The sequence below is a fragment of the Lissotriton helveticus genome, chromosome 1_1 (assembly GCF_964261635.1).
Source record: "Lissotriton helveticus chromosome 1_1, aLisHel1.1, whole genome shotgun sequence".
NCBI lineage: Eukaryota > Metazoa > Chordata > Amphibia > Caudata > Salamandridae > Lissotriton > Lissotriton helveticus.
Window position 1 is genome coordinate 261,479,552 of NC_136057.1, and position 27,425 is coordinate 261,506,976.

The 27,425-nt window shown below is 46.9% G+C and overlaps 1 protein-coding gene across 1 annotated transcript in view; it reads right to left on the bottom strand.

Moving 5' to 3' along the window:
* The window catches only part of LOC144769223 (echinoidin-like), a 213,835-nt gene that overhangs the window by 89,703 nt on the left and 96,707 nt on the right, over nucleotides 1-27,425 (bottom strand). The window contains exon 3 of the mRNA XM_078653269.1: nucleotides 4,517-4,638. Coding sequence (XP_078509395.1) covers nucleotides 4,517-4,638 — 122 coding nt within the window. The remainder of the gene's footprint in view (nucleotides 1-4,516; nucleotides 4,639-27,425) is intronic.

Below are 27,425 nucleotides of genomic sequence, written 5' to 3' on the forward strand. Positions count from 1 at the left end.
ACTATTTTACCTACTGCATTCCCGTACTGCTCCTAGTTATTCTAATGGTCCTGTAATGTTACCTTATAACACGTGACTGCCAGTATTACTTATGTGGTGACACCATTAAAATTCAGCAGGCCTGGCTTTCATGTAAATACACTCCCTCATACTGTGCTGCTACATCCGTTATAGGTGGATGGAATTGTCAATTATTGGGTTCAGGAACCACTAACGCTGCAATGTGATACGGAAGTGTCACCCAAAAATATTTCCACCTACCTGTATGTATTTGTTTGTAATTTAATGTTTTGTATTCAGTAGTGTAATAAATGTTTGTTCCTTTTTAAAAGAAAAAACACTGGCCTTGAAATGCTATGTTTCACTACTCTGAGAGAATCAAGTGGTACAATGACATGCTTGATTTCCAAGAAGAGGAAATTTGAGGACTATATCTTGTGAAAGACTCAAATGCTTTGCAACTAATCATACACTTTCTTACAGTGAATATTTTTTGTTTGTATAGAACAAAATTCGATACGATGATATAGAACTCACTGAAACCAAATGGTGCATTAGCATGCTGAATGAGATGTTGAGCACATTCTGGTTTGGTCTTACATGAGTCGCCTACTTAAGGTTTGACTTGTTCACCATAGCTTCATAGTGAGATTTCCAGCTACTAATATTATAAATTCACTGGTATAAAATTGTGCCTTAACTTGATAACTTTAAATCTACTGAGAAAGTGTCATTTTCTGTAAGCCAAAGCACAAGCGGAAAGTGGTAGAGGACATGGTATAATACTGTATAGATATTTCAGAAACCCCAACGATTGAACTTACACTGGCCCAACAAGCTTCCAACACAATGTGTAAAAAGTCTTCTTTAAACTATACTGTGTATACTGAAATGTTAATGTTTTCCCAGCATATCTTCAAGAGCTACACGGTAGCTCTTAATTTAATTTTGTTTTACATTAATTCATTCATCGATGCTTTAAAGTTAATCCATTCTCAAATGGAGATGTTTCTATGAAGCCTCGTGAGATATTTGACCCACCGAGTATCAGATCACAGACTCCAGCCTTTTGTGTTTACATCAGGGTTTATTGATTGATTCACATTAGTTGTTATGCATGTGGAGATGCAATGTGGCACCATTGCATTCATGGGAGCCAATTAGGGGTCGTCAGTGCAAGAACCACTACCCCTACTTTTGCTCCTGATTACCTCAAAACCAGCCATGTTATCCCTGCTCAAAAAGGGTAAATGAAGTCATCAGACGGTAAATATAAATTAAACAGGACTTCAGGTTTTTTGGTTATGTTCTGGACTTCACCACCTCTTCATTGTCTCCTAAGCAACCAAGAGCAGGTATTACAGAAGAGGCTGTACAAACATCTCCTCCACTTCCATATTGGCTCAATAATACTGGAGTGAAGGAAGCTGCACGTGTCTGGAAACATAATGCGAGGTACCAGAAATAGATATGCATCCAGTGCTGCTCAGAATGATAGGGCTCCATCCATCTGTTATGAGGGCGTAAATGTTTTATGTGAATCACTCAAAATTGCAGGTTTGTAACAAACAAGGATGTCCATCATGGGAGACAAGTGGCCTTAGAGGTGATTCTGCAGAGTGAAATTACCATGAATTATATTGTTAAACTCTAAGGGCCATATGTATGAAGTCGAAATCGGTTCGCAAACGCCGAAATTCGCAATTTGGGTGCAAAATAAGGAATCGCAAAATTTGCCATTCCTTATTTTGCGATTGTATTTATGCATCCAGTGCTGCTCAGAATGATAGGGATCCATCCATGTGTTATGAGGGCGTAAATGTTTTATGTGAATCACTCAAAATTGCAGGTTTGTAACAAACAAGGATGTCCATCATGGGAGACAAGTGGCCTTAGAGGTGATTCTGCAGAGTGAAATTACCATGAATTATATTGTTAAACTCTAAGGGCCGTGGCCCACATGCATCAAGCATTTTTGTAGTCGCAAACGGTGCGATTCCTTAAAATCGGCCATTTGCGAATGCAAAAGTGCTGTTTGGGATGCATCATGCCATTTTAGAAGTCGCATCTTTTTTACGATTTCTAAAATTGCGTTAGCATTTAAGAAATCGCAATTGTGCGATTTCTGAAATGCTATGCATCATTACAGAAAAATGTGCGATTTTTAAAATTGGAAGTGCAAATTACCACGAAGTTCAACTTCGTGGTAAATTGAGAAATTGTTTAAAAATGCACAAAAATGCATTTTTTAAACTGTTAAGCTACAGACACACATGTCCTTAGGACATGTGTGTATGTAACTTATGCTGAAAAGTACATTTCATGGGTGCAGGGGGGGGGGTCATTTTGACCCCCCTCTCCACCCTTGAAATGCATTGATGAATTGCAATTGCACATTGTGAATTCGCAATTCCCATTCATTCCTATGGGCATTTTGGCCCATAGGAATGAATGGGAATTGTGAATTTGCAATTGAAAATTTGCATTTTTTTTGCAAATCGGTAAAAATAGCGATTTTTACCGAATTGCAAAAAGAAAACAAAAATATTCATGCATAGGCTTTTGCGAATTCTAAATTGCGAATCGTTATTTTTCGCAATTTAGAACTCGCAAAAGCCGATATTGATGCATGTGGGCCCATATGTATGAAGTCCAAATCGGTTCGCAAACGACGAAATTCGTAATTTGGGTGCAAAATAAGGAATCGCAAAATTTGCCATTCCTTATTTTGCGATTGTATTTATGCATCCAGTGCTGCTCAGAATGATAGGGATCCATCCATGTGTTATGAGGGCGTAAATGTTTTATGTGAATCACTCAAAATTGCAGGTTTGTAACAAACAAGGATGTCCATCATGGGAGACAAGTGGCCTTAGAGGTGATTCTGCAGAGTGAATGAATTATATTGTTAAACTCTAAGGGCCGTGGCCCACATGCATCAAGCATTTTTGTAGTCGCAAACGGTGCGATTCCTTAAAATCGGCCGTTTGCGAATGCAAAAGTGCTGTTTGGGATGCATCATGCCATTTTAGAAGTCGCATCTTTTTTACGATTTCTGAAATTGTGTTAGCATTTAAGAAATCGCAATTGTGCGATTTCTGAAATGCTATGCATCATTACAGAAAAATGTGCGATTTTTAAAATTGGAAGTGCAAATTACCACAAAGTTCAACTTCGTGGTAAATTGCGAAATTGTTTAAAAATGCACAAAAATGCATTTTTTAAACTGTTAAGCTACAGACACACATGTCCTTAGGACATGTGTGTATGTAACTTATGCTGAAAAGTACATTTCATGGGTGCAGGGGGGGGTCATTTTGACCCCCCTCTCCACCCTTGAAATGCATTGATGAATTGCAATTGCACATTGTGAATTCGCAATTACCATTCATTCCTATGGGCATTTTGGCCCATAGGAATGAATGGGAATTGTGAATTCGCAATTGAAAATTTGCATTTTTTTTGCAAATCGTTAAAAATAGCGATTTTTACCGAATTGCAAAAAGAAAACAAAAATATTCATGCATAGGCTTTTGCGAATTCTAAATTGCGAATCGTTATTTTTCGCAATTTAGAACTCGCAAAAGCCGATATTGATGCATGTGGGCCCATATGTATGAAGTCCAAATTGGTTCGCAAACGACGAAATTCGCAATTTGGGTGCAAAATAAGGAATCGCAAAATTTGACATTCCTTATTTTGCGTTTGTATTTAAGGAATTGCAAATGTTGCGATTCCTTAAAAGCAATGTATAAATGAAAAAAGAAATTCCAAAATGCCCTAAGGAATCGCAAATTACCACCAACTTCTAGTTGGTGGTAAGTTGCGAATTCTTTTTAAAAAGCATTTGTATTAAAAACCAAAGGTGCCATGTGACGCTCGCCATATGCGCACACATGTCATTTTCAGGGGTGCAGCAGGGTGTTCTTGAGACACCCCTACACCCTTGAAATTATTCTCAATTTGCGATTAGCAAATTGCGAATCGCAAATTGAGAATACTTTCACATTCATTCCTATGGGCCTCCTGGCCCATAGAAATGAATAGGAAATTATTCCATGATTGCGATTAGCAATTTTCTAATCACAATTAAGGAATTTTAAGGAATCGCTAAACAATAGCTAATTCCTACATACATACCATTTTACGATTTCTAAATAGCGATTCCTTAAAAATTCGCTATTTAGGAATCCCAAAACGGAATGTTGATACATATGGCCCATAATCACAAATCAAACACAAAAAAAAACTGGACAAAGTGCTTTGTGTTTCATGCATTATATGATGACTACATTTAATGAGGTTTAGGGTTAGAAAGCTATTAGAAAGTGTGTATGTAATCTGCAGCAAAAGCATGGTATTTAATTCATATTTGCTTGAAGGGTCTGGAGGAGTTAGGAGGTTCCCTATGGTTTGTCCTATCTCGAAAGGTTTTGGATTTAAGGTCCAGTTGTTATGCTTCTGCGGATGTCCTGAATATGTTATGGGCCTCATAATCTATGCATAAAGGACTTACCTCTGCTGCAAGCCACGAAATCCTTGAAGCAAATCTCCTGTAACACGCATTTTTATACTGAACCCAGCCAGCTTCACAGTTACCTTGAGCACACAAACAAGTTTCCTGGGCACCTGCAATAACTGCCAGAGAAAAACGTGTAGGAAGAAAAAAAGAAATGTAAGTAATTTGCAGAAAGAGGGAATTATTATTATGCAAATTAGGACAATTTTCACAATTAAGAGCCATTGGGCTATCATACTTACACAAAGAAGCAACATTTCCATAAGAATTTACATTCTTAGTGAATAAACAAAGAAAGAAGGATCATATCTGGGAACGGGGTGGGTGAGAGAGTGATGTGCAGGCAAGGGCGGGGGGTTGAAACCAACAAGGGTGAAGGAGACATACGGATGTCAGTGATCCAAAACCCAAAACATCTTTATTGTACTGTACAGTACTATAATAATGAGCATAGTGATGCAATGTGATACAGTGGTGCATACTTATAATCATCCAATCCACATTGTTGGAAATGTGCCCTTTCTCTAGGATCACTCCATGATTTTGCCTTCTGTTGCTGAACTCTATTTTGTGGGCAATAGACCGTTGTTCACGTTATTCCTGCTAACCAGTGGTAAAGCGCTTCTGCTCCTCTCTCTAAACATGATACAAATGCTATACCTTATTGACACCTTTAGTTTACATGTATATCCCTGGTATATGGTACCCAGGGACTCTGAGTTCAATATTATCAGGGGGCTTCAGCATTTCTTGTGTCACCCTCTAAAGTAGCATTGTAAAACCAGTCTCCAAGCTGCCCCTGCAGCGTACGTATAATGTTTTAAACTTCTATTTCAGCCTTGCAAAATAAACTTTTTGACAGCACTAAAACCATCATTTTTGGTAGTTAGAAGTTACCACTAAGGTAGGCCTTAAATACCTGATAGGTGAGGCACATTGTATTAACAAGGTAGTACATGTATATTTAATGTTTTACATTTCCTAGCAGTGAAAAAGTTGTTTTTGACTGTAGCAAAGCTGTCTCTGCCATACCAAAGCAATGACTCTACAGACCTTTCCTTAGACCATCTCTAGACCTGTGTGGATTAGAAGGAGTACACTGATGTCTGAAGAATGTATAGGAAGTACCCGGGATATCAGCAGTGAATCTAAGGTTCACCTCGATTCATTCCTACCTTCCTCATTCTTTTGTAAACTCCCGCGCAGCGGATCTTATCGCTGGGCCGGGCAAAAAACAAACGCTAAAGCATTCCCTGACATCACCGCCACGAAACACGGACACGCCCCCTTGACGAGGCCACGCCCATTCAAGCATACTATTTAGGCGCCGCTGATTATAAGCGACGCTGGTATCATTCGTGTCTCCTGAGGCGGAAAGCCGGGAGCTAGCATAGCGCATTTAAAAATTTGAGTGTCACTATTTACTTTGATTGTTTTTAAACACCTCGATTCATTCCTACCTTCCTCATTCTTTTGGAAACTTCCGCGCAGCGGATCTTATCGCTGGGCCGGGCAAAAAACAAACGCCAAAGCATTCCCTGACATTAACGCCACGAAACACGGACACGCCCCCTTGACGAGGCCACGCCCTCTCAAGACGCCGCGGTATCCCTATAAATCATGTGCTTTTTTCGGACGCGCAGCGGATGGGCGCAGCGGGGGCGCCTAAGGCAAGCCCGTCTGTGCCCGTCTGTGCCGCGGCCGGGCCCGGGGCCAGTTACAATGTCCAAACCACGGCAGGTAATACTCTAACACCTACTCTTACTAGGGAAAAGATTCTTTCCCTTAACCATAAGACTACAAACTGCCATCAACGCATTGCCGTCGACAAGTGGCTAGGGCAAATATGCTGCCATACATGCAGAATCCAACTTAATCCAGAGAAATGGCTACCAAACAGGGAACGGGAGATCCCCCTGCGAGGAGGCCTGATTAACGCCAGGTCAGTGTGCAAGAACGGTGCACATATTTACGACCTAGTGACGGAGACAGACCTCGACATGCTCTTCATAACAGAAACATGGCTTAAAGCCTGGTGCAACCCAGTAATAGCCCAAACAGTCCCCGAAGGATATCTCATACAGAGGGTTGACAGGCAAGAACAAAGAGGGGGTGGTTTGGCCATTATTCATCGGGACTCCATCAAGTGCACTATATTTGAACTTACAGATATAAAGGGGGCAAAAAGCATGGAGTTCTGTATTCAAATAAATGAGGAAAACACATTCGCTGGTGTCCTAATTTATCGACCACCTGGGCCTCAGAAAGATTTTTTAGAAAGCTTTGAGGAAATACTCAGCATCTAACTCTTAAATTCGCCAATTTTACAGTACTAGGCGACCTAAATCTTCACCTCGACAAAACTAATGACCCTAATGCAATCTGGCTCAGAGACCTAACCAACATCTTGTGACTCACAATACTGACCAATGAACCCACACACAAAGCTGGTCATATTCTAGACTGTATCTGTACTAATAATAAAACGCTGACAGTCGAATCCCCTCAGACTCAAACCTGGACGGATCATTGGTTGGTCCCTTTCAATCTAACTACTAATAAGAGAAGGGCCAAAATAGTAAATGGGAAAATTGATATCCAGATAAAGAGAGACTGGAATAAAATAAAAAACTCCCCTAATTTGCTCATTATTGCCGAAGAAACCAAACCATCTCTGACTGGTGACACTGAAACTGACTACAATACTTTCTGTAATTGGGTCACAGATTTCTGTGGACCAGCTGACATGGAAAAAATGAGTAAAAAGCGGAATAAAAAGTCCGCCCCCTGGTTCTCTCTTCCTCTAAAAGGAAAACATAATGAGGTTAGAGCCTTGGAAAAGAAATGGCGACGTACTTATCAAACTGATGAACTCACCATTTACAAAACGTCTAGGAGACAATATCATATAATGATAAAAGACGCAAAAAAAGAGTACTTCTTAGAAGCCATCAACCTCTCAAAAAACAAACAGAAAGACATTTTTAAAATAGTCAATGACTTCATGAACCCCAGATTCCTCAGACAAGAGATCCCGCCATCACTTCCGCTATGTAACTCCATAGCAAACTATTTCGAACAGAAAATACTTAACCTTACCAAAGACTTCCCTGACCCTCCAAAGTCTGTTTCTGTCGAAAACATTAACTTAACGAATAACAAAATCAAACTAAATTTTTTCTCTCCGGTCAGTCTGGATGAAACCCGCCAGGCCATTCTCGCCAGCAAGTCAGGTTCCCCTTTTGATCCTTGCCCCCCTCTATTGCTACAGACTCTAGTGGACACTGTAAATCCAAGCATCAATGCTATCATCAATTCCTCTTTGGCCACTGCAGCCATTCCATCTACATGGAAATTAGCCGCTGTAAAACCTTTACAAAAAAAAACCTTAGCTGATCCCACCACACTCTCTAACCTCCGCCCTATCTCACTGCTCCCACTCCTCTTCAAACTTACGGAAGCAGCAGTAAACAAACAACTGACCAGGTACTTGGAGGATAACGACATCCTACATCCCAATCAAGCAGGTTTTAGAGCTAAACACTCCACGGAGTCAGCACTGCTTCACACGGTGGAAACACTTAAGACAGCAATGGATCAAGGAAAAAAGGCTGTCCTGGTTCTGCTGGATTTATCAGCGGCCTTTGATACGGTCTCATACCCCGTGTTAATTGGCCGACTAGTAGAATCAGAAATAGCAGGAACTGCTCTCGAATGGCTGAAAAATTTCCTTAGCCATAGGAAGCAAGTAACAATACTAGGAAGCCACTGCTCAGATGAAAAAGCATTAACAACAGGGGTACCACAGGGCTCCAGCCTGAGTCCAATACTTTTTAATCTTTACATGACCCCTCTGATAGAGCTGATTTCATCCTTCCACATCAGCACAGTGTCCTATGCTGATGATGCTCAGCTCATCCTCATCCTGGATAACAACACCACCAAGGCAGAGGAAAACCTGAGAGACTGTCTGTCCGCAACTTTTGAATGGATGAGAAATCACCATCTCAAATGCAATTCAGGCAAGACTGAAATTCTCCCTTTTGGCCCAAAAAATCTTTTCTCTCCCAAAGATTGGTGGCCTCAGGATGCGGAAGTCCCCCCTAATACCATCTCAACTGCCCGTAACCTTGGGATACGGTTCGATGAGGCACTATCTTTCAGACAACAAGCAGGTACGGTGGCAGGATCCTGTTTTAATATAATTAAAGGCCTCAGAAGGTTTTTTGACCTCCTCCCCCTAACAGCCAGAAAAATGGTAGCGGTGGCTCTTATCACATCTCGTCTGGACTACTGCAACAGTCTTTATGCAGGTTCCAGCAAAGCTACACTGCATAAATTGCAGATTGTCCAGAACGCCACCGCCCGTCTTGTGCTGAGATGGCCTAGAAAATCTTCTGCCTCAGCAGCACTCAAGATACTGCACTGGCTACCCATTCACAAGAGGGTACTATTCAAAATCTTAGTGATCACTTTTAGGGCCTACCACCAATTTGTCCCACCTATCTGTCCAAAAGATTTGGGAGGTATGCACCCCCTCATGCACTTCGATCCTCCAACCTTAACCTACTAGTCACTCCCAAATTCAGACTCACTACAAAAGGAGGAAAATCCCTTGGAGTACTAGGAGCAAGAGCCTGGAACAAACTTCCACTTCAGCTGCGTCAGATCCCGTCAGAGAATCTCTTTCGAAAAGAGCTCAAAACATGGATCTTCAAAAACACTGACACCTTTTGTCTTTCTCTAATTTAATTCCCCTTTCCAGACATATAGGATGTTTCTTTAACTGAGATCCCCTTTGCTGTCTGAGGTCCATCTCTTTGTGACTCGAATGATCAGCGCCAAGATGCTCCCTGGAGTGTAAGTTGCGCTTTATAAAAATAAAAATACAATACAATACAAGGTTCAGTTGGCTAACCTCCTATTTAAGATACAGCTTCTAGAGAACTCTCTCTATGCAACTGCCCAGATGACCAGTACCAACTGGACTTGCCCTTGACCCTGCTGCTGGGTTCGGCTGGAGTGTGCTCTAAGCCCAAAGTGGTACCCATCAGGTCCTGGAAACAATCCTCAAATAATATCAATTTGCTACATCTATGTATCCTGATGAATGCAGCAAACACAGAAGTAACAAATAGCCATTAAAGATTGTTTATGTGCAGGAAGGTACACATAAAATTTGCAAAGTGTTACTATACTTACAACAACACCAAAAGGATGTAGCTATACTCCAAAAAAACACATTTGTCCCCTCAAACAGGACTACTTTCACTATGCAGGATGAAGGGGGAACGTCTTCCAGCAGGGTTCACGTCACACTCTCGTGGGGTACTGGTGTGGTCCCAACGTGGCTCTTGCATCTGACTAAGTAAGATACACACAGATTTGTAGGGGAGATATGTGATTGTCACTGTAGCAAGGGGCACTTTCAGACATTATTTATAGGCTTTTATGGGCCCAACTTTGATGATCTGCAGTTGTATTATTTACTACACAACACAATTGCACAGTATAGACACATACCTCAAATTTGGGGTGGGGACTTTAACTGTATACTATCCTCTGAACTAGACAGATCTTGATGACTCCTGAGGAAACCCTCAGCATCCTCCTGTGCTATAATGGCAATAGCTGACGCCATTCGGTTAGTCATCACCTGGTGGTATAGTAGCCCCCAGGCTGTTGATGAATATTTCAGTATTCACACAGACAGTGTCCCTCGATTATCCACTCTTTGGGAGGCCTTTAAAGCCCACATTTGAGGTATTGCATTCTCTAAACATTCTGGAGTACCACAGTCAATCCGAAACTGGATGCAGAAGCTAGAAAAGGAACTGAGGGAACTTGAACAGTCATCACTTGCGGGACCTAGCACCCTGATTCGAATGCAGAAATAAGGTTAAACTAGAAGAATATATCTAATTAGATCAAAATGAGTTAATACACTTAGGCAAGTATGCTATGGCCAGAATATATGGGGAGGGAGAAAAGCTAAGCTTCAAACTCGTTAAACTGATCTGACCTAACAGGGGAGAAAATGAAGAGCCAATGATATATGATGAGGGGGGAAAGCCCAGACCTGGGGCTGCACAAGTGGTATATAGATTTCGTATATACTACAATGAGGCCCTTATTACGATGGCCGAGAGACCACCACTGACAGTCTTTTGGTGGCAGTCTCTCGCCATCTGAACCACCTTTATAGCATGCCACATTTGGATGGTGTGTGGAGGTCAGAAAGACTGACCGCAACAGATCCAATGGGCTTATGGAGCCCGTCGGCCCATCGGAGGCAGAGTATTGCCTAAAATGGTGGCTGTGCCCACCAGGCACCACCATAGGCATTCAATGTTCCTTTCTGCTGGCCCTTTTATGGCGGTGAGCCCGCCATTAAAAGGCTAGTGGATAGGGACTTGGGGGCCTCTAGCAGGCCCCCCTCAGCCCCTAGTCAACTGACACAGGACCTGGGGGGCACCCATAATGCCACCTACATATCCCTGCACTGTGGTGCCTGCCACATAGTGCAGGGATATGTGTGGGGTGTCTGTTTTGTCTTGTGGCGGCGGTCGCATTGTAATTTGAATTGTGGGACCACCACCTTGTAGGCAAACGGTGCCAAATACAAAATGACAGCGGACAGATTGAAGTCCTTCCACCATCGTAATTAGGCAATGAGTTATACACATTGCTCGCTACACAAAAAGATAAAGTCACCTTTGAATATTTATCCTATATTGCCATGAAGTGGTTAACTAACGCCCACAGGGAAAGACTGATGGCTCCATTTCAGCCAACAGAGATAGCTGTCAGATTTAAAGACATGCCCAGCGAGAAGGCACCTAGATCAGAAGGCTTTACTGTGGCCTAAAATAAAGCATTACAAGACAAGCACATCCCCCACATGGCTTGTCAATTTGAAGCAATGGCCAGAGACATGCCCCCAACTATGCGGTACCCACTGGTAATAGAAATACTAAAGCCAGGCAAGTCCCCCGAGCAGTGCTTATTTTACAGACAACTATCCCGGCTGAATACAGACACCAAAATATTAGCGAACAGGTTTGCCCCTCAATATAAGAACTGACAGTTTGGGTTCGTTCCTGGGCACTAAATAACCAGCAACCTCCACACTCTCTTTGTCACAGTTTCTCAAATAGACCCGGGAGTCCGCGCCGCAGCAGTATTTTTAGACGCTAAAAAAGTGGTTGCTTCAGTTGAATGGCCCTGCATGCTGGTGGTGCTGCAGTGGGTTGGTCTGGGTGATATTTACATGAAACTAATCCTGAGCCATTGCTCAAATCCGACGGCTCAGGTGCACATGAACGGGATGCTATCTGCTCCTTTACCGATCACAAGAGGTACGAGGCATGGATGCCCACTTCTCGCTGCTTCTATATGTCCTAGTCGCAGAACTATTAGCTGGCGTTCTGCACGAATACCTTGCACAACGGCGTGATTAGATTCCCAAACTACAATTTGATAATCACTGCATATGCAGATGACACGTTATTGTATGTACGTGACCCCAAACCAAATTTAACCCCATTTCTACGCAAAGTGGAGACTTGGAAAAAAACACTAATATTCTATATGTCTGGGGGAGATATATTATAGAGCTACGCAGCATATGCATGTGCACCATCGAATACATGGTCCACCAGACCTCCCTCACTTATATTTGGAGAGAGAGGCCGCTGACTGAAAATACATAATATGGGAGACTTCTTTGTAGATGGGGTTCTTAACACTTGGGAACGGACCCACGCTTTAATACCTGTTATAACACAAGTCAGAATATATAATTACCTTGGGCATGGTATTCACTGCACACACTACTTGAGCCTGATATGTCAGAACCGCCGGACATAGCTCCACTGACACACTTACTTGAGACAAAAACCCCTCGCCGGGGAATTTCATCACTTTACAAACTTATGAGGCAAACGACTACCCTGTTAAGCACAAAAACACGACAGGACTAGCATTATGATGTTGGCATAGTAATAATAGATAAACAATAGACATATTGTTGCTTGATCACTAAAAAAAATATCACAAAATGGTAGGCACCGACCAGTCCATTTTAAATACCTTAACTGTGGATATTATATCAATCAATCAATCAATCAATCAAGGACATTTATAGAGCGCACTACTTACCCGGAGGGTCTCAAGGCGCTAGGGGGGGGGGTGCTGCTACTGCTCGAACATCCAGGTCTTGAGCTTCTTCCTGAAGGAGAGGTGGTCTTGGGTCAGGCGCAGGTCGGGAGGGAGGGAGTTCCAGGTCTTGGCGGCTAGGTGGGAGAAGGACCTTCCTCCTGTTGTCGTTCTTCGGATGAGGGGGACGGCGGCGAGGGCGTGACTGGCTGATCGGAGGTGGCGTTTGGGAGCATAGAAGTTGATGCGGTTGTTGAGGTAGCTCGGGCCTTGATCGTGTAGGGCTTTGTGTGCGTGGGTGAGGAGACGGAAGGTGATTCTCTTGTTGACGGGGAGCCAGTGCAGGTCTCTCAGATGTCCGGAGATGTGGCTGCGTCGGGGGATGTCGAGGATGAGTCTGGCTGAGGCGTTCTGGATCCGCTGGAGTCTCTTCTGGAGCTTGGCGGTGGTTCCGGCGTAGAGGGCGTTGCCGTAGTCCAGACGAGGGCCTGGGTGACCGTCTTCCTGGTCTCGGTGGGGATCCACCGGAAGATCTTCCGTAGCATGCGCAGGATGTTGAAGCATGACGAGGAGACGGCGTTGACTTGTCTGGTCATGGAGAGGGAGGAGTCCAGGATGAAGCCCAGGTTGCGTGCGTGGTCTGTCGGTGTGGGTGCGGTGCCCAGGGCGGGGGGCCAGCAGGAGTCATCCCAGGCGGAGGGCGAGGAGCCCAGGATGAGGACTTCCGTCTTGTCTGAGTTCAGTTTCAGGCGGCTGGTCGTCATCCACTCGGCTACATCTTTCATCCCTTCGTGAAGGTTGGCTCTGGAAGCGGCGGGGTCGTTGGTCAGGGAGAGGATCAGCTGGGTGTCATCGGCGTAGGAGATGATGTTCAGGTTGTGTTGGCGTGCGATGGGCGCGAGGGGGCTCATGTAGACGTTGAAGAGGGTGGGGCTCAGCGAGGATCCTTGAGGGACGCCGCAGATGACTTCTGTGGCCTCTGACTTGTACGGTGGTAGGCGGACTCTCTGTGTTCTTCCGTCGAGGAAGGAGACGATCCATTCCAGTGCCTTCTCCTGAATTCCGACGTTGCTGAGGCGCTGCACTAGGGTGTGGTGGCAGACAGTGTTTAATGCTGCGGAGAGGTATAGGAGGATGAGGGCCGCTGTTTCTCCGTTGTCCATCAGGGCTCGGATGTCATCGTTGGCAGCGATGAGGGCAGTCTCGGTGCTGTGGTTGGCTCGGAAGCCAGACTGTGAGGGGTCGAGGGATCCATTCGTCTCGAGGAAGGCGGCCAGCTGTTTGTTGACGGTCTTCTCGATGACTTTGGCTGGAAACGGGAGGAGCGAGATGGGGCGGTAGTTCTTGAGTTCGGTGGGGTCCGCTGTTGGTTTCTTTAGTAGAGCGCTGAGTTCGGCGTGCTTCCAGCTCTCCGGGAAGGTGGCGGTGTCGAAGGAGGTGTTGATGATGTCCCGCAGGTGGGGTGCGATGACAGCGTCGGCCTTGTTGAAGACGTGGTGAGGGCAGGGGTCGGTCGGAGATCCGGAGTGGATGGAGTTCATCATGCGGACGGTGTCATCGGTGCTGATCGGAGTCCAGGCGCGGAGGGTGGTGGTGGGCGGCGTTGCTGCGGTCGTTGTGTCCGCGATCTTGTTGTGGAAGTAGGAGGCGAGGGAGTTGCAGAGGTCTTGCGATGGGGTGATGTCGTTGTTTCCGGCGTTGGGGTTGGAGAGCTCTTTCACGATGTTGAAGAGTTCCTTGCAGTTGTGTGCGTTGTTGTCCAGTCTGTCCTTGAATGCAGTTTTCTTGGTGGCGCGGATCAGTTGGTGGTGCATCCGGGTGGCAAGCTTGAGGGTGGTCATGTTGTCCGGTGTTGGTTCCCTTCTCCAGACTTTCTCGAGGGCTCTGCAGTTCTTCTTGGAGCTCTTGAGTTCGTCGGTGAACCATGGGGCTTTCTTGCTGCCGGGTCTGCTGGGCGGGGTCCTCAGAGGGGCGAGTTCGTCTGCGCAGTTGCTGATCCACTTCGTGAGGTTGTTGGTGGCCTGGCTGGGGTTCGCTGAGCTGGCGGGAGGGTGCTGACTCAGGGAAGCGGCGAGCTGGTTGGCTGTGATCTTGTTCCAGCTTCTTCGGGCAACCTGTTGCTGGTGGTGGTGGGTCGTCGTTCTTCTGAAGGTGAAGTGGATGCAGCTGTGGTCCGTCCAGTGGAGTCCTGTGGCGTGGCTGAAAGCGATGTCTTTGCTGGATGAGAAGACGGCGTCGAGTGTGTGTCCGGCGAGGTGGGTGGGGGCGGTCACCAGCTGCTTGAGTCCCAGGTTTGCGAGGTTTTCCAGCAGGGTGGTGGTGTTGCGGTCGTCGTTGTTCTCCAGGTGGAAGTTGAGGTCCCCGAGGAGGATGTAGTCGGCTAAGGGGAGGGCGAGCGGGCTGATGAAGTTGGCGATGTCCTCGCTGAATTGTGTGCGTGGTCCCGGGGGTCTGTAGATGAGGGTGCCTCTGAGGGTGGTCTTGGGGTTGACGTGGATCTGGAAGTGCAGGTGTTCGGCGGGTGCGATGGTGTCGTCGGTGTTGGTCGTGATGCGGATGGTGTTCCTGTGAATGATGGCGATGCCTCCTCCTGTCTGGTTGACGCGGTCTCTCCGGATGATCTTGTAGCCGTCCGGGATGGCGATGGCGATGTCGGGCGCTGAGGAGGCGTTCATCCAGGTTTCCGTGAGGAAGGCGATGTCTGGGTCTGTGGTGTCGAGCAGGTTCCAGAGCTCGACGGCGTGTCTGTGGACGGAGCGGGTGTTGAGCAGGATGCACTTCAGGTGGTTGCTGCTGGTGTTCTGCTTGGTGGACGCTGGTGCAGTGCAAGTCCGGGTGCAGGAGAACTTGCAGGACTGGCAGATGAAGGGTCCGTGGGTGCGTCTCGGGGTGGCTCGGTAGCATCCAGGGGTTCGGCCGGCGTCGAGTGCATTGAGGGTGGCGGCGTCGTACGTCCGGCGGGTGGGCTGGGGTCTGCGGGGGCCAGGAGTCCTGGCGCTGGGCGCCGTCCAGGCACGGACGGGCGTAGACGGGCTTACCTTTGGCGCACCTTCGGCGCTCAATCGGTGCTCCCGCTGCGCGCGTCCGCTGCGCGGTCGCTCTGGGGACGTCATAAGAAGGGAGCCGGTCGGGAGGGTCTGCGGGGAGGCGGGAGCGCGAGCCAATCGGCTGTCGGGGGGGCGGGGCCACGGGCTGGGGCGGCGGGAAAAGCTGGTGTGGGCTCGGCGGCCCTCGGGAGGCTGGGGTGGCGGGAAAAGCTGGTGTGGGCTCGGCGGCCCTCGGGAGGCTGGGGCTGCGGCAGCGGCAGCAGGCACAGGAGCGTGGGGGTGACCAGGCCGAAGGCGCTGTGGTCACTCCCTGGATCTTGCTCTGGCTCCCCTTAAGAAGGGAGCCGGTCGGGAGGGTCTGCGGGGAGGCGGGAGCGCGAGCCAATCGGCTGTCGGGGGGGCGGGGCCACGGGCTGGGGCGGCGGGAAAAGCTGGTGTGGGCTCGGCGGCCCTCGGGAGGCTGGGGCGGCGGGAAAAGCTGGTGTGGGCTCGGCGGCCCTCGGGAGGCTGGGGCTGCGGCAGCGGCAGCAGGCACAGGAGCGTGGGGGTGACCAGGCCGAAGCATGATTATTTAAATATGGTCTACGAAACAATGCTAGATGTCCGAGATGTGGCAGTGAGGGTGGTGAATATAGTCATCTGGCTTGGTCTGGCCCCGGGACGAACACACTCCCGGAGAGAGTGCGACTGACACATCCAGAATCGCCAATGGTGGCATTACTAGGCTTCGATTGCGAGATACCCCAAAAATGTAGGTGCCTGGTAGCATTAGGCCTCCTAATGGGAAGAAGGAGAAATGCCATGCGTTGGATGAAGGGCCCATTACCGATGCTGTTGAAATGGCAAACGCACATGACCTTTTGTAACTCTCAAGTGGGCACCTTCAATGCTCTGACACTGGCCCGCAGCAGGCCATGCGACATATGGGGGCCATACCAAGCGTACTTGTATAGTAAGGCAGACACTGTTGATAATGCTCAGAAAGGAATGGATCATACGCAAGGCGAAGGTAACCTGAGTGATGAGTGAAAGGTTTGTGTGACCCCCCGACGGGGACATTTTGCTGAACAACCAATAACATAGAAGGGTTTACTCCCCTTGATAGATTACAAGATTGGGAACTTTGTATGAATTCAAATGTAAAATACACACAATATACACAATGCGATTAAGGTTGTAGTTCTACCATAACTCCCACTTGCTTCTCGCTCCAAATCTTAACTATACGGATATGCCCTTCTCCATCACATCAAAGAGTTTGCTCTATGTTTAAGTTGTAACTGGTGCTATTAAAAATCATAGTGTATGATTGCACACAAAATGATAAATAAAGATTTTTTTTTTTAAATAAAAAAAAGAAATATGATGATCCTTCTTTCCCATTCACCATGATGGCCTCTGCACCTGATTGTCTCATAGAAGCCCGGGTTTTGGTGTTAACATGGGCTTCTATGGGAATTCACAAGGGCATATTATCAAGCCCATTATCGCCGCTTTACCTGCAATTTCCTGTCGATAAAAGCGGCGATAATGTATCGCCCTTTCTTGATAATATGGCCCTAAGTTTGTTTAGGAGTTGAAAAGGGTGCACTGGAATTAAAATGGATTAGATAAATTACCTGATTAACAATTTGAGTTCCACAGAACAACTTGCTGAACTTTGGCTCCTCTCCCGTGACTGTGCAGATGAAAAGTCTTCTCTGTTACATGGTCTCTATGACTACTACATTAGGGTCTCAGGTGTGTAGTTACAAAGAAACTTTAGAGATCAGAACATGCCTGATGTGCATCAGTGGCCTTTTGATGTGTTACATTTTAGTGCAAACCAGTTGTACTCATGGGAATTATCAAAACTATTATCTCACTTTCAACAGGCTGTCGCCGAAAAATGAACGTTCAGGAAAGCTATTCAATATCTTAATGCCCAAGAACTTTCATTATAAATAAAAGAATTAATGCTTCTTAGCACATTAGTTCCAGATTTGAAAGATGACAACAAAGATAGTGAACTCACATGTCTGTAGTGCTTTCCTTGCCTCATTTCTTAAACAACCTATTTTCCATTTCAATGATGGTAGTATATTTAGGGTGTGCATAATGTATTTGAGTTAATGTTAAAAGATCTTCATAGTGAACTATAGGAATCTATTTGTGTGTACTGGATCAAGCTTCAGCTGCTTATGCACTTCCTGCACTATTTTGATTTCTCCTGCTAAGCTTCAAGGCATGGGGGAGGGGTGAATGAAATGATGTATGGCATTGTGATTGTTGGCATAGGATTCAACTACTATATATCATTCGACAAAAATAAAGAAGATGAAATTGGTTTTCATACTTCATGATGTGGCTACCTGTGATAATGGAGGCTCTCCCACAATCCATTAGGGAGAATAGTAAGTGTGCCAAGTGTGCTTTCCCTCTGACCCACCCCATCTACCCAGGGGTTGGGGTGAAACTTGAAACCTATATTTTATAAGGCTCAGGATGTGCCATGGTCATTTGCCTGAGATAATTTGTCTAGAGCAAGCAAGGGAATGATGAGGCAAGGGGAATGACCAATTGGGTTACTACCATACTTGAAGGCTTAGGAACAATAACACCACCAGTAGGGATGTCACAGAATAGTCATAGGATAATTAACATGGTAAGATTCATAGAGGACTTGTTGGATGACACCCCAGCTGACCTAGGAAATATCACAGATAACATGACTACATTGAGGGTTTGTACTTATACAGAACAATATGGCATTAGAATTCCAAATGCCAAGAAAGTCAGAATATGTCAGGTAGAGGGCAACAAATGTTGTGCTTACCTACTGGACAACAAGTGCAACATTAAACAGATAATAAAAAAGATCCATTTGCTAGGAAGAAGGAAATATACAGAAAGGAAGAATATGGGATTCCATGGCTGTCTGGATGGGCGAATGAAGAACATGGATATTGGAAGCATTAATGATGGGACGTTGTATCTTTGCAATTCTGTGCATAATAATGGCAGTGCCAAAATGGATCCCAACTAAAATTTGTAGGCCAAGGAAACACAGAGCAGAGCTTCCAATTGAACAGGAAACAAGACAAATGATGGCCATTGAACTTGTTTAAGTGACACTATTGAGTGTCAGAGGCAGGAATGTGGAATCCATGTCATCTCTGGTATCATTATGTGAAACTCAATTGGAGCAAGCTTTCAGAAGGTGCACAGGTCTTTTGGCCTCTAAGGGAACTTGAACTGTATGTACTTTTGCTGTAACTGCAAGGCTTCGAGAAATAAACAAGTCACAAGTGTTCTTGGCAAGCTATTGCTATGCTTCACTAGCTGATTTAATAAATCAATGCCCATACGTCTAATCACTCTATTCTGAATAATGACTGCATAAAATAGCAGATGCAACCCTACTGTTTCACCAAGGAACTGGCTCTCATTAGCTGTGTATCATTTGTTCAATAAGTATTGTCATCTATAAAAAACCATGTTAACGTCTGTATTTTGAGCGGGGTCACATTTGCACTTGGTTCCTTGGCAGCTGCTGAATAACAGATACATTATAATTTCCCTGGCTTGCTATTTTTAGTAATTTCAACTTCCACACATTAACACAATATTGGAAATTGTTCTGATGATTAAACGGTATGTTTCCAGTAATTGATGTACCATTGGTGAAAATAATAAAAATCCTGCTAAGAGCTGTTATTCTTACAGCAAGTTGTTTCTACATCTACCAGAACGGGAAATAATTGATCAGAAGTATGCAAGTACTTGCAGGTGTTCCAATACCTTTTTGAAAACCAACAAAAATATATAGGCCCATGCAGGTGTTTCAACACCTTTTTGAGAACCAGCATGTAAATATAAGCCCACAGAGAAGTTGGTGGATGGATTTATCATGTTTAAGTATTTAAGTCATTTTAGAAATACAGTAAGAATAAAATTAGATACAATGCTGATAAATGGCGTAAGAATCATAGAGTGTTCAGTTTTATATATTCTTCTAACTTGAAGAAATACACACATATATCTTAATCAACCAGTTTTAAAGTTCATTGAGGCTGAACCTGGACTAATGAGTGTGACCAGTCCCTTTCCAGGTGATTAGGCAATTGACCAGAGAGGAAAAGGAGGCACTGGAACAATTGAGACAAAAACTGATTTAATGATAAACCCAGTGGACAAAAGAGAGGGGCCATAGTCATTCAGTCCAAGACAGCCTACTAGACAGTAGAAATGATATCATTCCACTTCGGTACCCTACCCCAGAAAGAAACACAGAAATAGCTACTTTAGTGGAGGAAGCAGTAAACAATGATTAGATCTCAGAAAAAAAGGCCTATTCATTCGTATCCAAAATCCAATTACCCCCTATTTGTATACACTACATAGGGTACACACAAAAAACACTGGGCAGACCGATAGTATCTGGAATTTGATCTATTTTGGAACCCTTACTGCAATTCTTCAATCTTTTCATCAAACTACTGGTACAAAAGACGGACGCATATGTAAAGGACACTAGAGACATACTGAATATTGTCAGAGATATGTAAATGTAAATGTAAATGTATTGCGACTTATATAGCGCACGTATCACCCAAAGGTATCAAGGCGCTTGCTTAGGGAACCCGTCCTGGTATTCCCCTGTGAGATACCCCGGCAGGGTATCCACAAGGTGAAAGCCAGGCATCCCGCCGCGAGGGGCCGTAGTGGAGATTAAGCAAGCTATTGCCCAGAGTCGCAGAGTGTGACCCCATAAGTCGAGTAGGCACCGGAGCGAGAATTGTCGAGTCCGTGGAATTTTTGATCCCGAGACCCGCCGAGGCGGGGAATCGAACCCTGGTCCACGGCCGATCTCAGCTTCCGGGTCTGCCGCCTCTAACCACCGAGCCACGCTTCTCCACAAGGGTACTCTTCATAGGGCTGGACATCAAATCTCTCTAAGTAATAGAAGAACTCCTGTATATACAGGATTGGGCATACTGCACCCCGAGGGCATTCATACTGCATCTAGCTGAATTTGCACTAACAATTTTTGGGGGGAATTCTAGGGAACCATCTACTTGCAAACACATGGTACTTTCCATGGGCAGCGCCTTTTTCCCCTAAGTTTGGCAGGGCAATATGCAGCATCATTTGAACAAGAATACATCTTGTTACTATGAGGAGTTGTCAGCAGCAGAGGAACAGCTTCGGATTTTAGAGAAAGACCTAATCGACCCTATGATAGATGAAGAAGCCAGGGAGAACTTACTACAAAAATTGCAGATAGTAAAATCTAGCTTGGCAACAATTTTACATGAACGGGTGAGAAAAAAATGGGACGCAAGCAAGCTGGCTCACTTTGAATACAGTGAAGGCCGAGCAAGTTGTTGGCTTGTAAGGCTAAAAAAGAACAGATGAGGAATAGAATCGACCAGGTCGAAGTGGATAGCACAGAGGTCCTTACTAGCAATGATGAGGAGATTGAGCAGGCCTTTCATAAGTATTACAGTAGGGTGTACCGGGAAGATCAAAATCCCTCTCAGGATGTAGTTGGAGCTTGGTTGGATCAGGGTTCAAGAAAGCTCCTTACAGAGGAAAAGAGCAGGCTCTTGATTCAGGAAATTAAGAAAGGGGGAATTAAATTAGTATTAAGACAAGTAAAGAAAGGAAAAGCCCCAGGCCCTGATGGCTTACCCCTTGAAGTTTATAAAGCTCTGGCTAATCCATTAAAACCCATTCTTTCAGAAATTTGTAATGACTTTTTCATGAACGGGGCAGAAATGCCGGCCTGATGGAATGAGACGAATATTTGTCTAATTTTGAAGCCCGACAAATGTCCAACTAACTGTGATTCGTATCCGCCGATATCTTTATTAAATTGTGATTATAAGATTTTTGCTAAGGGACTGGCTGATAGATTGAACAGTTCTATAGCAGAGAAGAAGAAGTCTGGTACCCAAGTTTGCCAGTCTTTGGGCCCCACTGCTTGTACAGACTCTACCCTTTCGTTTTCCAGATGATGAGACTCCGCCGAATTGGTGGGTTGATGGAACTCATACTCATGCCAAGTGCTGGGCAAATTGTCTGTCTGTGTTGAACACTCCTTCTGAACTTCTAGAATTTTAGTTTGACTTAACTGACTGCTTTTCTCCCCTGTGTTATATATGTATCTGAATTTGGGGTATGGAGTTTAGCTGGTTGTTAACTACTATCCCTTAGACTCTCGTTTTCACCCATAGTTCTTACGCTTCACTTGCTGCCTGTTGCTTTGTGCCTGCTTTGTAACTGTCTGTGCCCCCTGCCCCCCGCTCGCCGATCTGATTCTGTGCCTCCTTTTATTCTGTACCCCTCGCTGTTCTTTGTACCCCTGTGCTAACTTGTGCCTCTCTTCCCCTTGATTTTGTCCCCTTTTCTCTTCTGCGCCCGCGCCGGTCTCTTTACCCGTACCCGCCACTGCCTCCCCTTCGGCCCGCCCCATCCGTGCCCATTTTTTCACCCGTCCCTCGCCTTCCGCCTCCCAGCTGCTCCTCCCTCCACACCTTCCCACATGTGGTGGCCGAAGGAGCGCCTAAGGCAAGCCCGTCTGCGCCCATCCGCACCTGGACCGCACCTAGCGCCAGAATCCCTGGCCCTCGCACCAGCCACGAGGACCACCTCCGTTATGACGCCAGCACCCTTGTCGCTCTCAACCCAGGAAGAACCCACACCTGCTGCAAGGCCGCCCCGAAGTGCACCCACGGCTCCTTCACCTGCCGGAACTGCCGCTTCTCCTACCTCGAAAGCGTCAAGACGCCTGCCAAGCCGGAACCCAACCAGCTTAGATGCATCCTGATCAACACCCACTCCGCACACAAACACGCCGTCGAACTCTGGGACCTACTTAACACCACATCACCGGCTGTTGCCTTCCTGACCGAGACCTGGATGAACAAAACCCCCTCGCCAGACATTGCCATAGCCATACCAGACGGGTACAAGATCACCTGCAGAGACCGAAACTAACAGGGTCGGAGGAGGATTCGCCATTGTCCACAAAAACACCATCAGGGCATCAACAAACCCCAACGACACCCTCAGCACCAACAAACACATGCACTTCCAGATCCACATGGACCCCAAGACCACCCTAAGAGACACCCTCGTCTACAGACCACCAGGACCCCGGCCTTGATTCTGCGACTCCATCGACGACCTCATCAGCACGCACGCGCTGACCTCCACTGACTACATCCTCCTCGGAGACCAAGAACTTTCACCTGGAGAACAACAACGACTGCAACTCCTCCACCCTGATCGATAATCTCACCAACCTCGGACTGAAACAGCTCGTCACGATGCCGACCCACAGCGCCGGCCACATGCTAAATGCCATCTTCTCCTCAAGCCCCCACGTCACCTTCAGTCACGCCTCCGAACTCACCTGGACAAACCACCACTGTATCCACTTCTCCTTCCAAAAACCTCTCACACACAACCGCACACTACAGACCCCCTGCCGCTGCTGGGGCAAAGTCACTGAAGAACAACTACAGACAAGCCTCACACTCAAACCTCTGACGAACCCCACCAACCCAGATGAAGGTGCACTCACCCTCAAACGCTGGATGAACGACTGTGCCAACACCGTCGCCCCCCAGAAAAACCCCACCAGGCGAAACACCAGCAGAAGAGTCAGCTGCTTCACCCCGGAACTCCTTGACTCAAAACGCACCTGCCGGAAACTGGAAAACATGGCACAGCGACAAGACGCCAGACAGCCGCACTGCCCACAAAGACGCCACCCGCAACCGCATCCGGAAGCTTGTTTCCGGTCCAGGGAAGGCATGGCTTTGCAGTTCGGGCTGGACTGTTTCCATGAGGCACAGGGTCAGACTGATTTGCATATAGCCATGTCTGAACTGGGGTGGCAGAGTGGGCTAAAGAATGGTGATGGATTAAACCCAGATCTGTAGACTGGGTGTGAGTGTTTGATTGGTTCTGATGCTCCGTACATTACTACCCACTTTTGTACCACTTTGTTCGCCATAAGATGGCAGGGTATGCTCAGACGTGAGTCCCTTTCTCACTTTGGCACTGGATTCAAGCAAGCCGGGCTGAAGACGGCTGAAATGCCAGAAACCGGTCCTCGGAAGCTTCGTTCCGGTCCAGGGAAGGCATGGCTTGGCAGTTCGGGCTGGACTGTTCCCATGAAGCACACGGTCAGACTGATTTGCGTATGGCCATGTCTGAACTGGGGTGGCAGAGTGGGCTAAAGAATGGTGATGGATTAAAGCCAGATATGTTGACTGGGTGTGAGTGTTTGATTGGTTCAGATGCTCCGTCCATCACCACCCCCTTTTGTACCACTTTGTTCGCCATAAGTTGGCAGGGTATGCTCAGACGTGAGTCCCTTGCTCACTTTGCCACTGGATTCAAGCAAGCCGGGCTGAAGATGGCTGAAATGCCAGAAACCGGTCCTCGGAAGCTTGTTTCCGGTCCAGAGAAGGCATGGCTTGGCATTTCGGATTGGACTGTTCCCATGAGGCACAAGGTCAGACTGATTTGCATATGGCCATGTCTGAACTGGGGTGGCGGAGTGGGCTAAAGAATGGTGATGGATTAAACCCAGATCTGTTGACTGGGTGTGAGTGTTTGATTGGTTGAGATGCTCTGTCCATCACCACCCCCTTTTGTACCACTTTTTTCGCCATACAGTGGCAGGGTATGCTCAGACGTGAGTCCCTTGCTCACTTTGCCACTGGATTCAAGCAAGCCGGGCTGAAGATGGCTGAAATGCCAGAAACCGGTCCTCGGAAGCTTGTTTCCGGTCCAGGGAAGGCATGGCTTGGCAGTTCGGTCTGGACTGTTTCCATGAGGCACAGGGTCAGACTGATTTGCATATGGCCATGTCTTAACTGGGGTGGCAGAGTGGGCTAAAGAATGGTGATGGATTAAACCCAGATCTGTTGACTGGGTGTGAGTGTTTGATTGGTTCAGATGCTCCGTCTATCATCACCCCCTTTTGTACCACTGTGTTCGCCATAAGTTGGCAGGGTATGCTCAGACGTGAGTCCCTTGCTCTCTTTGCCACTGGATTCAAGCAAGCCGGGCTGAAGACGCCTGAAATGCCAGAAACCGGTCCTCGGAAGCTTTTTTCCGGGCCAGGGAAGGCATGGCTTGTTAGTTCGGGCTGGAATGTTCCCATGAGGCACAGGGTCAGACTGATTTGCATATGGCCATGTCTGAACTGGAGTGGCAGAGTGGGCTAAGGAATGGTGATGGATTAAACACAGATCTGTTGACTGGGTGTGAGTGTTTGATTGGTTCAGATGCTCCGTCCATCACCACCCCCTTTTGTGCCATCCGCAACCACCACCTCCTCATCAGGACCGCCAAAAGAACCCCCTTGACAAACACGCACACAACCGCAAGGAGCTCTTCACCATCGTGAAGGAACTCTCCAACCCCAGCTCCAACGACATCCCACCATCGCAAGCCCTGTGCGACTCCCTCGCCACCTTCTTTCATCGGAAGATCACCAACATCCATGACAGCTTCAGACCCCGGACGACCCATGCCGACCACACCGCACCGAACCCCACGACACCCTGACAACCTGGGCCAATGTGAGCATCGAGGACACAATCAAGACCATGGGAACAATCCACTCCTGTTCCCCATCCGACCCTCTCCCACACCACATGTTCAACAAAGCCAGCAATTCCATCGCACCCCACCTGCACAAAATCATCAACCTCTCCTTCGAGACCGTCACCTTCCCTGGGAACTGGAAGCACGCAGAGATCAACGCCCTACTGAAGAAACCCAAGGCGGATCCGAGCGACCTCAAGAACTTCCGTCCCATCTCCCTGCTTCCGTTCCCAGCCAAGGTCATTGAGAAGATAGTAAATACCCGGCTCACCCGCCACCTCGAAGTCAACAACATCCTGGACCCGTCCCAATCAGGTTTCCGCAGCAACCACAGCACTGAGACCGCCCTCATCGCCGCCACAGATGACATCAGGATCATTCTAGACAACGGCGAGATGGCGGCCCTCATCTTCCTGGACCTCTCCGCCGCCTTCGACACCGTCTGCCATCACACACTACGCACACGCCTCCACGACGCAGGAATCCGAGACAAGGCCTGGACTGGACCACCTCCTTCTTCTCTGGCAGAACTCAGAGAGTCCGCCTCCCCCCGTTCCGATGACTCCGAGATCATCTGCGGCGTCCCTCAAGGATCTTCCCTCAGCCAGACACTGTTCAACGTCTACATGGCTCCACAGCACGACCTCAACATAATCTCATACGCAGATGACCTGATCCTCTCCCTCCCCAAGGACCCCGCACTGCCAAATCCAACCTCCACCAGGGAATGAAGTTGGTCGCAGACTAGATGGAGGACAGCCGCCTCAAACTGAACACAGACAAAATAGAAATCCTCATCCTCGGGTCCAACCCCTCTGCTTGGGACGGCTCTTGGTGGCCCATGTCACTGGGGTCCCCCCCAGCCCCCACCGACCACGCACGCAACCTGGGAGTCATCCTCGACTCGAAACTCTCCATGACCAGACAAGCCAACGCGGTCACCTCCACCTGTTTCCACACCCTCCGTATGCTCTGCAAGATCTACAGATGGATCCCGACAAACACCAGGAAAACAGTCACCCAGGCCCTAGTCAGCAGCAGACTCGACTACGGAAACGCCCTCTACGCCGCAGCCTCGTCCAAGCTCTTCAGCAGTCTACAGAGAATCTAGAATGCCTCTGCACGCCTGTTCCTCGACGTCCCACCCCGCGACCACATCACCCCCCACCTGAGGAACCAGCACTGGCTCTCCGTCGACAAAAGAATCTCCTTCAAGCTCCTGATCCGCACACACATGGCACTCCACAAAACCGGTCCAGCCTATCTGAACAGTCGACTCTCCTTCTACGTGCCCAACAGGAAACTCTGCTCCGCCGACCACGCCCTGGCCATGGTCCTATGCATCCGGAGAACTACTTCCAGAGCAGATCCTACTCCCATTGCACCACCAGGACCTTGAACACCCTCCCGCTCTGTCTGCAGCAAACCGAAGACCTGCTGACCTTCAGGAGACAACTCAAGACCTGGCTCTTTGACCAATAGCAGCAGCACCCCCCCCCCCCCAGCGCCTTGTAACCCTCACGGGTATGTACTGCGCTTTACAAGTTACATGATTGATTGATTGATTTTATATGCAGACGATGTTCTTATCTAGACAACCAATCTCCAAAACACCTTGAGTCGGATTACGATAGTAACACCTGATTTGGGGAAAGTATCGGGATATGACATAAATAAAAGCAAGACAGAAATTATGTCCTGGAATTTAGAGGCAGGGGAAGTTGTTAAAAAAAAGTAATGAGATATATGGGGGTTACGATCCCACAGGATATTTCTAAATTTACAAAAATAAATTTGGAAAAGGCAAAAAAAGTGATTAGTGGGCTTTTAAAAATCTGGGCACATCTTCAATCTACTTTGCTAGGCCGAGTTAATCTAATAAAAATGATGATCCTCCCCAAGCTAACATTCTTGTTCGATACCATCCCTCTCCCCTTTGAAAGTGAAACGCTTAAAAAACTGCAAGGCCAGATTAGCAGTTTTATTTGGTCAAGCAGAGACCCAAGAATAGCTTGGAAGAAATTAAGAAGGAGGGTCGAGAAAGGTGGCCTAGCATTGCCAGACCTGCTTTTTTATTCTTGGGCTTTTTTACT